The 11559-nt window shown below is 34.6% G+C and overlaps 1 protein-coding gene across 4 annotated transcripts; it reads right to left on the bottom strand.

Annotated features, from left to right (window-relative positions):
- Window positions 1-1155: 1155 nt before the first annotated feature.
- Window positions 1156-6988, bottom strand: LOC103947828. 4 transcript variants are annotated; one of them, XM_009358792.3, is made up of 10 exons: window positions 6222-6988; window positions 5966-6135; window positions 5664-5874; window positions 4972-5061; window positions 4335-4856; window positions 4036-4185; window positions 3278-3376; window positions 2858-2908; window positions 2273-2745; window positions 1156-1893 (listed from the first exon to the last, which is right to left on the bottom strand). In XM_009358792.3, exons 2-9 carry the CDS (start codon window positions 6119-6121, stop codon window positions 2294-2296), a joined length of 1731 nt encoding a protein of 576 aa, XP_009357067.2. In that variant the 5' UTR covers window positions 6122-6135; window positions 6222-6988; the 3' UTR covers window positions 1156-1893; window positions 2273-2293. The 4 variants fall into 4 exon arrangements, with proteins under 4 accessions (XP_009357067.2, XP_009357066.2, XP_009357069.2 ...); XM_009358791.3 differs by having other exon boundaries at window positions 5966-6132; window positions 6222-6986; XM_009358794.3 differs by lacking the exon at window positions 2273-2745 and having other exon boundaries at window positions 5966-6132; window positions 6222-6980.
- Between the last annotated feature and the right edge of the window lie 4571 nt (window positions 6989-11559).

Below are 11559 nucleotides of genomic sequence, written 5' to 3' on the forward strand. Positions count from 1 at the left end.
TTTTAGTGAATTTGCATTTTTGAATTTGCTGTAGAAGTTGGGAGTAGTGGCCGGTGTGGTGGTTTTTGGATGGGTGTTGTGGGTGGGATTAGGAGGGATTGTGACGTCAGGCGAGTTGAAGGTAAAGAGATTATACTTGTGTTTTTTTTTTTTTCAATTTATTTCAGATAAAACTGAAAATTCAAGAAAATATTTTAAAACTTAGGTGTGAAAACAAATTTATTACCCATGAAATAAAATTTCTTATAATTTTTCATGCTCCCCAATTTATTGTCTAATATGTGGAGTATCTGCTTAAATATCTGATACTTAAAAAATTCTTTTTATAACACGATATATTATCATGATGTCGTTGTATACTAACATAATTAAAATGTGTATTTTTATTCTAATATTTTTATTTTCTCGTCACAAAAATGCATAGTGGTATACTCATAGCATTTTGTTGTTATCTTTCTAGTCACACGGAAAAAAATCTATGTCGAAATTAGTGGAATATCTGATACCGTACACACTGATAATGTGCAGCTTATCTGTCATGCACCACTAGAATTCTCCACACCAGTGATCATACACTGTTTTCGTACACACTCAGAAAAATGGTGCCTACTTTGCGACCCCAAACACATGCAGATAATGTGGTTGATTGAGTAGGTGGTCGGTTTAAAAAGCATAAAATCATATGGGACCACGATGGCCATTGCATAGTGCAAAGGCAATGTGATTTTGCTTATTGGAATGACATTTTAACTTGTTCGCGCGGAAAAAGAATTAGATAGATTGCATATATTGTGACGGAGGCGTCAAACAATATAATGTCATTTGGAGTGAGATTAACGGGTGACATTGTGTTATTGGATTGAAATACTATTGTAACGGTGTACTCAATTCAGTTAAGTCATTTTCGTTGATATGAGATCTCCTTTTAACTCAGCTACTTGAAGAGGAAGAACGTTATATTTGTGCTCCAATGATTCATCAAAGAAACACCAACATATGCAGATTCTGCACTGTTTGCGCAGCGCTCGATCAATGTCCAAGAAGCACAACGAGAAGATGTTCCCTTATTGGCGTTATGCATTGTTCATTGCTGCCATTGTTGGTAACGTTTGTGCAAAAGTTTGTAATGTTCCACGAACTATTTACGCTTTTAAGTACAGTAGAAGCGAATCATCTTCCCCAAGTCCAAAACTTATTGGCTAAAGACAAAGCATATACATGGCCTCTCTTTACAAGTTTCTTAACAAGAAGCAAATCCAACACAAACTAAAGATAACATAGGAATTAAAACAACTTTTCTTGGTTCCTATCAAATATCCCCGGTCCAAAAGTAGAAATTAATAACTCGGCAAGGAACGGAAATTGCATCCATATGAACGAGGCAACTGGAACACTGGCAAGCAAAATGCTTGGAATAACAATCGCTTTTTTTCCGTCAAGCATCATGTAAAGTGCACAAGAAAAGGCAATCATCATGGTTGCGATAGATAAAAAGAGGGTGAAAAGGCCTATTATCATTTTTGTGGGCAATGATTTGAGGAAATCATCTTCAGAATAGCGTGATGTGAGAATTCCAAGAAACATGATAACCGAAGTTGTGGAAGAAAAGAGTGAAACTGCATCCGAAACTATAAAAGTTGTGAATACCTTTTGACTTAAGAATGTAGGAAGACCTGTATCTCCATTATTTCCACCAGGAAATGTGAATGCTGCGGCAAACATCATGGTAACAATGAGGGCACCTACAACTGTACAAGAAGTTGATGTGTTTTTCATTAATTCTTCTGCCTCTTTCCCCAATTCTTTATGGCTCTTCATAAATACTTCACGTGGCGTCATATGATCTTTATTTATAGATTCACGATCATTGTGATCTGCAACACTCTCCACCTCCTGCATTTCATCCAACCAAAGAACTATTTAGTGATGTGACTGTGAAGTACATCTCTTCATATCCTTGAACAATATTTTCCCTTTGAGACACCATTATGAAGTACTTATTGTTATTTGACAATGCGAGTTTGTAAGTAACAACATATACTTAACATGATAATATATATGCTCTAACTGGTTAGTAAGTTAATATGACGCTAATCACTAGTTTAGGCTCACTCCACAGATAACCACTGGTTTAGGCTCACTCCATAACAAAACTTCATGGTCCAAACTATTCATTTTGAAAATCATCATTCGAAGATCACCCGTACAAAATATTAGTAAAAAATTGGAAATATAAACATAAACATATATAGATAAATAGATAAATAGTCACCTTGAACCATTGTAATTCTCTTTACATTTGTAAAGCTGCACCTCGAATGTGATTAATCGTTGACAATGTCATTGAGGAAATACTTCCTACTGTATGTAGCATATTATTGCCAAACTTATCAACGAGGCCGACAACCTCACTTCTTTTCATTTTGGTCAATTTTACTACATCACTTTGATCGGAGTCATCAAAGGCATGTATAAGATTATAAACTTTGTGCTGACGGCATTCAGCGGCAACTTGGAACAAGTTTTGTCCTTTTTCGTTCCGAATTAAGGTTAAGGCGAATGAGGAAGCTCTGCATAAATGAGTAATATACTCCACATGCCCTTTTTCTGCTGCTACGAACAATTCTTTGTTCAAGCATACGATTTGGTCAAAATCCCTAGTTTCTATCAAATTCTCAAACATGAGGGGTAGAAACTGGTTGATTCTCTCATGCATCAATTTCATCCGATATATACGACTGATTCCTAAATTCATTGAAACAAACATAAATTTCAAACATTTTAAAATATATATATTGACTATTAATTTAACAATAATAATAATTCCTCAATTTAACGATAAGAATATGTGGCCTACCCAAAAGTTCTTGGAGCTTCGTCACCAGTCCTCGGATATATAAACCCAGTACTGCAATGCAAGTCCAATATTATGGCCATAAACGTTGGTTAATACACACACACACGCTATAATAAAACAAGGGGAAAAAAAAAAAGAGGGAATGGAAGATAGGTATAGGACAGTATATCAGCTAGAAACAACTTGAGCTTGTAGTGGGTTTGGCTTGTAGAAGAAGCAAGTCAACACTTTGCTTGAGCTAGTTAGACAAACCAAGCTTGAGCAGCGTGATAGTTTGTTTGGCTAGAGTCAGTTATAGCCATAAGTAGGAAGTGTAAATACGGATTAAGATGTTCATACATGTATATTTGTAGTAGCATTATAGAACAACTTACCATGGCATTAACAAAAACCAAATCGCAATTCAAACACATAATATACCTACGGAAATGAGACTCTGATTCTCTTTTTGGTCTGACACATGCCCTTGATCACTCTGAATATCATTGTTGATGGAAGGAAGATGTTTCATGCGTATACCTATCAAGAAAAGAATATAAGCCCAAACATATTAATCGAATCAAAAACTTCTGAAGCTAAGTTTTTTTATGTTTTGTACTGATTCAGTACTTCTAATTGGATAATTACTCTATCATAAAAATGTTAATTGCTATAAATGTCACGAACCAAACATATATAAGCCTGGAAGTAAATGATATATATTACATGGCAATAAGTTTCGAGCATTTTTTAACATTCCGAAAGAACTCGGCCCTCAAACCAACATGGGACATTGCTATAAGTGTTATGCTCGTTCATTTGTTCGTGCTCAATGTCTTGGTCTTTTTCATCCTCTAATGGGCGCTCTTGAGGCCTATCTCATTTAGGCCCAAAGACAGCTCTATCTTATTTTAATGGTCCAACAGGACCTTGTGCTAACACAGACATATATTGCTTTTTTTTTCTTTTTTTTTTTTTTTAGAAAATTAGAGTCCGCTTAATCAGTTATTTGTTGCTTCAAAAACTGATTCGTTAGATCAAATATGGGGAAACAAAACACTAATTACAAAATCTGTTGATGTTAATCTTGTGAACATAGTAGAGCTAAAGGATATTTGTTGTGGAGGGTAACTCTGAAAATTGTAGTCACGTAATAAAGGCATATATGAAGAGCAAATAAAAAGTGGTATTGTACTAACCGTAATATATCAAATTTTCCCAGAAATTGAGCCGGCATCCACTTAAGAAAGCAGAACGGTTACTGGCCAATGTTAATAAGGGAAAATCTCCGTTGTAGTTTTTAGCCATGCCCAATTGTGGATAACGTTGAATCAAATCCCACGCAATATCTATATATAATAGAAGTGTGAATAAAAAAAAAGAACATTGTGAGTTTGCAGAAAAAATTTGCAACAAAAAAATTCACACGGGCAAAGAAGATACAAGGCAGTGACATTACTAATTGGTCATGTTTGAAAGTCGATATTCTATCCCTTACCAAATCTATGGAGGTGAAAACCGAGAGAAATTAGTTGAGCGGCATCGCTAACGTGTAGAGTGTCGTGTGGAGTGACCGAATACAGATAACGAGCCATTCTTTCCCCATTTGACAACCTCTGAGCCTCGACAACTAGAGGAGTCGTCCTGTTGCCGATGGTATTGGCAGGTAAAATACTAAGTAACTTGTCGTTCTTTTCAACCATGCTTTTAGCTACGTCCACCCTATCTTGACAAAATGTTATTAAAAGAAAAAGTGCTGTCAAACCAAGATTGTCTTGTATTTCCAAGTCTTCCTTTGTCATTGACTCTACCAGCTGTTTTATGATGCGCACCCTACTTCTGAAATTCCAGAGGGCGTAGTGAAGAGCTGTACCGCCACCTGGAATTCTGTCATCTGAAATTCTTTCACTTCCGAGCTCGTGATGGTTGCGAAGTAACTTGATCGCATTATCCCAATCTCCCGACTTCACAGATTTGACGAAAGTTTCCCGGATATCATTGCCACTGCTCTCATCAAGTCCTGCGTGCCATGTTTTATATACAAATTCTAACATTGTTAATAAAACTTCTCTTAGCAATCGATACAGATTTAATTAGTATTGATTAGAATTATATACAAGTCTTAATGTATATACCTCCAGTGCGCCCTTCTTCCTTTGCCAACTCTCGGATGGCATCATGTTGAATGGTTCGTGTTGGATACGCTTGAACAAGTATCCTCTCGTCTGAAAAAAGAAATCTTGGTGTTCAGATATTACCATTGTAAGAATATTAGCATTAGTATGAGTCTGTGAATTTAGTTATTGAATTCAAGATTGAATAGGAAGTCTTGTTGGGAATGGATTTGTAATCCATGTTGTTCTGAAACACTTGAGGAACAAAGATATTGAACTACTATTTGAATAGAATCGGTTTTCTATAGAACTTGGCTAGGATTACGTTGTATATATAGTGGCCTCTGCTCTCACAGTTTGCACGCTCTATCATCGGACTAAGACCTATTATTAGTTAGAGCAATAGTTAGAGCAAACTGATTACTGGAGAGAGGAGAAGGTGCACTGCTTGTTTGCTGCAGAACTTGGACATGGCTGCTTCTTCTAGTTCGTCTGCAGGTACTTCTCTATGCTACAGAATTATGAATTGGGTTTTGTGTTTTGATCACTGTGATTAATATCACATGTTTCTGGTATATGTTTGTGCTAACAACCATTCAATTCTCAATTTGCCTGTTCTTTTTCCTTCTTACAAATGCCTTTGTTTGTGAGAAGTTCAGCTGGTACTGGAGAATAATCGTTCGCACATTTCTACTTATCAATTTATGTCGTACCTCTTCTGTCTGATGATTGATCACGACCTGGATTCAATTTTTCTAACAAAGTATCCCATGCTTCTTTGGCCGTGGTTGCGCTCTTGATAAATTGATAAGTATCATCCCCGCAAGAATTCTGGATTGCATATAAGGCCTTGACATTCTTCATTTTCCAAGCCTTAATTTCAGTTTCTTTTTCTTCTGCTGTTTTGATAATTGGTAAAGATCCCTAGAGAAAATAGGAAAATGAGAATATATGACATAAGTATGAATTTAAATACAATCTAATTTCCAAATAATATGAATATCATAGAACATACATCAGTTGGCAAGGGGTCAATAAGAGGCGGTTTTTTATATATGCCTTCGACAATATCCCAAAGATCTTCTGCCATCAAGTAAGTCTTAACCCGAGGAGTCCAATCGTCATAGTTCTTAAGGTTAAGAACTATAGGAACAATTGTAGCTGCTGCCATGTTCAATCTGCCTACTTATTCAATGAGATTTTATGTCAATCGGGCATATGTGAAACCAAAAAAAGGAAAAAAATTTGAAACAAAGGAAGTCTAGGCATACCTTAAACGATGACACATAAAAAAGTCACTGACGAGACGGCCCAAATGTGATGACAAGCTTGAACAACCACCAAGGCATGTAAGGATAAGGGCTCTGAGAAACCATATACCCCCGGATGATATCTGCAAATAATACTCGTCTTAGAATCTCAACAGGAATTTGGGGCCAATTCGGGATTTTAGCTATGACATAGATTGGTGATGATGAGGCGATGCAAACGAAGGAGGCAAAGAGGTTGAAGGAGACGAAGAACTGAAATCGTCTGGATCTGCACATACAAATCACGATCAAACCCCAACTTCAAAACTCGGCAATGAATTTCCCCTCCCCTTCCATCTGCTTCATTACTTTGGCGCAAGCCTTAAGCGCGAAATTTAAGGTTAAATGACCCGACCCCACACCCATCTCCTGCATATTGTTGTAAATGTGTATAGCACGGACGGGGAAGACACGGTTTAAGCTCCAGAAATGTCAACAACAAACACTTCATTTTTTTTTTTTTTTTTTTTTTTAACACTCTCTACTAGAATTCTGCAGAACAGGTGATCTGTTGATCGCACATAATTATGATTCCATTTTTCTCACCCCAAACACAAACAATTTGATGATTGAGTAGGTGTCGGTTTAAACATCATAAATTCATTGCTTGTGGATTGACTATGTCAGGACCACAAGTAAGAAAATGTGCCACGAGCTTTGGCGACTTCATGAGTGTAAACTCTTTACTGTAACAAAAGAAAGAGAAGAAAAAATAAAAGGGCAAGAGTAATCTCACCGTAGATGTGATGGATGTCTTTCTTTTTCTGGTCCACTTATATTCTTTTTTTTTTCATCTCTTTACAAGATCTAGAACTCGAAAAACGCATAAAAATACCAAAAATCTCACATTCACCGAACTTTAATAAATTAAAGAAAGGGGTTGAGAAGAGTTACTTCTTAATTCACTGGGATATATTCAATTAGGATTTTGAGAAATTTTAATTTTTTTAATGAATCTAGGGGTATTTAATCAAGATTTTAAGTGATTCTCTAAAATTCAAGGTGTATTCAATTAGAATTTTAAGATAGTTTATTAAAATCCTTAGAAATTTGGGTGTATTATAGTTTATTAAAATCCTTAGAAATTTGGGTGTATTCAATTAAGATTTTAAAGAAATTTATAACATTCCATGTGTATTCAATTAGAAATTGATTTTAAAGAATTTGAGAAAGTTGAGGAATTAGAGGGAATTGAAGAGATTTCGTAGTGTATTTTAAGCATCTACAAATCTCACCTCTCTCGATGAGATTTCGAGAAAATTGAATCAAAATTTTATATAGAATCTCTACAAATCAATTGAACTCTATAAAAATATATGGATTTATAAATCCATTAAAATCTTTCAAATTCTCAATTGAATACATCCCACTTAGTTGCCTATTTACAGAACTTTGTGCTTATAATTAAAATTGTTCATATGATAAATTGATCTAAAAAGGTTATCTTTATAAAAAACAATTAAAACTAAGAATGTTTAATCAGTCAACTGTAGTGAATAAATAGACGGTCCATAACTTATTTAAGAATCCATCCATCTATGTTTTATAGTTCGATGACCAAATAATCTCATTTTTTTAATAGAATTTTTGTAGAGATGATCTTAATACAGTGATCTATAATATTCATGTCTATGATAAACCGTTTATAATATAAACTGACCAAACATCTTGATGTACTCCAAAAAGGTCGGCGAAGTCCATCGACTTTGCTAAGATTGATTGTTCTTGTTCTGCAAGACAGGGAAAACCTGATCCAACTCGGATAATACGAGTTTACTATATTTTTGGATATTCCTACAATCTAAGGATTAGGGCGTGACTCAAGTAATCACACTCCTAAATGAAACAATATCTAATCCTAGATATTTTTTAGATTCTCTTAGTTTAATAGAGATTGTATATTCTAAAATGTTTCTCCCGACTTGTATAAATACTCTCATGTAGAGTAGATTTCTAGTAGCAATTCTGTAACGCATACATTATTCTCTTTTTTCTGCTTGAATCTCAATATTGCTTACTAACTTGACCGTTAAAACTTTTTGTCAGTACTGCACCGTTGCCAAGGTCTGACTTCAATTGTAACGTCGAAGCATTTTGCTACTATCCCATCGTTGCCAAGGTCTGACTTCAATTGTTTGTTTTCTCATAGGTAGCTAGACTTGCTCACCACCTTTGTCTACGATGCTGCACAAATTTAATTTCGATAGATCATCTTGTACTGACTTGGTTTATTGCAAGGAAGAAAGAGGTGAAAGTTGCACCATCAGATACACAAATATTATCCTTACAAGAAAGTGTAATCAAACTTGTGAAGCAAAAAATAATCAAGAAAATTATGAAGACAACACGTAGGTTTTTGGGTAAAAATGACAAAAATTAACCTCAAGACACATCGGGATTCCCACGCTCGTGCAACAGACAACAATAACTCAATTAAGGAAGAGTCAAAGGTGATCAAAATGGTATTTATTTAAATCTCTCTCATCACTCCTCATCAAATCCCCACTCAAAAGGTAACTCCCAATTATCCTATTTAAATTAGGATTGATTGCCTAGATTAATTGCAAGATATTATTTCATATAATATCTTGCAATCAAATCCCTAATTCCACCAAAAATGGCCGGACCCTATTCCCCAAATAGGGCCGGCCACACCTCTATAAATAGTCCTATTTTTCCCACTAAAATGCTAATTCATTATCTCCTTAAAATTCCTAAATACTTTCTCTCAAATTCTAACTTTGGCATCGGAGGCTTTTAGGCCAAAGCTCCTCCCCCCATTCATCGTGTAAGCGTAAGACTCTTAATCTTAATCTTAAGTGTTATTATTTTATAGATGTATTTTAGTCAAAAAAGAAAAATAAGGAAATTTGCATCCACAAAACTTGTTCCTCTTTTGGTTCACTTGTTCTCTTATCTTATCCCTTAACAAGATCTAGAAGCTCCAAAAACATATAGAAAAAGTTGAAAGTAATTCTGATATGTACAACATAAGTCTCATGTCCCCGCTTCTTAGTCAATCCCTACTAGAATTCTCCACAACAGACGCATTAGACATTTATTATAAATGATTGCGGAGCCTTCTTTGTCTGCCCACCTCCAAGCGTAGACACGGTTTCGTCTCTTCATTTTAGCAAGACTAAGACAACCCTTTCAATTTGACCCAAAAAAAAAAAAAAATAGGACACTTCAACTGTGCATGATTCATAACAATCGAATCGTCAGGATTTTTTTCGAACTCTCTTTATGAAGAGTCTAGGATCAACTCCTCTTAATCGTTCATCGAATATTATGCAGTCAGTTTTAAGTTAGGATTGTTTGTGTTCAATTTAAATAAAAATTTTAAAATAATTTCTAACCACGTGGTGACTGATAACCAGATAGAATTAATTGATCTCTAATATCCTCACAAAGAGGATCCGAATACGATCATGTTCCATAACAATCATAAATTAGCCTGGAAACAAGAAGTGTTGTTCTTTTGCCACAAGTATGAAAATCAAATATTGATATTTTAATTTTACTAAGAGGCCTTATCTCATTAAGAGATATCGGCTATATAAATCCTTCATTATCATCAGAATTCAATTTAAAAACAGAATGTCAGCTGTCAACTGCTTGACACCCTCTCATCCTCCTTTATTCAAGATTGAGAGTAGCGGAGTTAAACTTATTCCAGCACTATTTTAAAAAATAATCTCATTAAAAAAAAAAAGATAGGTGTAAGCTCACTTTGAAGTGTTGTCCTTATATATCTTTGTTTCAATTGGACAAATAGAACTTTAAGCTAAAAATTCCACATTACGAATATGGTCCCCTTCTTCGAATTTCAAATTTTTTAAATTAATCCCACGTGATTTATTATTTTACTTGTTGTACTATGGGTGGATGCATAATTTGATGTCTCATTAGTAAACTATTTTGATAAAAGTGAGGAGAAATTACATTTTACCGACTAAAATTTAAATGTAATTATAACCTTATACAGCATGTTTAAAATATTTCAATTTCATATATTTAGTTGATATTTAATTTGAATTTCATACATTCATTAAAAATTCAGTTCAGTTTATTATTTATGGGTGATGCATAGTTAGAAGATTATAAAAAAATTAATTTAAAAAGAAAATAACTTTTTATGCCAAGTGGCCCCACCCCGTTCAATCGTAGAGTGCAGTCTGAAATGAAATGGGAAACGCCTTCAAATTCAATCAACCAATCCAAAATTCCATTAACGTGAAGCATTCAAAGATTCAAAATAAACAAAAAATGGAAAATGGAAATCGAAGGGTCGTTCCATGTTTGAACACCGGATGATATCTGCAAATAATGCTCGTCTGAGAATCTCAACAGGAATTTGGGGCCAATTCGGGATTTTAGCTCTGAGAGAGATTGGTGATGATGAGGCAATGCAAACGTAGGAGGCAAAGAGGTTGAAGGAGACGACGAACTGAAATCGTCTCGATCTGCACATACAAATCACGATCAAACCCCAACTTCAAAACCCGGCAATGAATTTCCCCTCCCCTTCCATCTGCTTCATTAGTGCGAAATTTAAGGTTAAATGATCCGACCCAACACCCATCTCCTGCATATTGTCGTAAATGTGTATAGCACGGACGGGCAGACACTGTTTTTTTTTTTTAACACTCTATTAGAAATCTGCAGAACAGGTGATCTGTTGGTCGCACATAATCATGGTTCCTTTTTTCTTACCCCAAACACAAACAATTTGATGATTGAGTAGGTGTCGGTTTAAACATCATAAATTCATTGCTTGTGGATTGACCATGTCAGGACTACAAGTTAGAAAATGTGCTATGAGCTTTTGCGACTTCATGAGTGTAATTTCTTTACTGTAACAAAAGAAAAAGAGAAAAAAAATAAAAGGAAAACTAATGAAAATGGTTGAAAACTTTGAATTTTAACAATAAAGACAAAATAAGAGATAAATTGAATAGTACCATGATTGACTTTTTAATGTAAAAATATGATTTTTCGTTAAACTGAACATTACAAGAACTTTTCGTTAAAATTTCGAAAAATAAAAAGGGAAGTGTAATCTCACCGTTGATGTGATGGATGTCTTTTTTTTTCTGGTTCACTTATATTCTTTTTATTTTCATCTCTTTACAAGATCTAGAACTCCAAAAACACATAAAAATACAAAAAATACAAAAAAAAAAAAAAAAAATCTCACATTCACCGAACTTTAATAAATTAAAAAGAGGGATTGATAAGAGTTCCTCCTTAATTTTGCTTATTCACAGAACTTTATGTTTATAATTAAATTGTTCAT

The sequence above is a fragment of a genome, unplaced genomic scaffold (assembly GCF_019419815.1).
Source record: "Pyrus x bretschneideri cultivar Hongxiangsu unplaced genomic scaffold, Pyrus_bretschneideri_v1 Contig12, whole genome shotgun sequence".
NCBI lineage: Eukaryota > Viridiplantae > Streptophyta > Magnoliopsida > Rosales > Rosaceae > Pyrus > Pyrus x bretschneideri.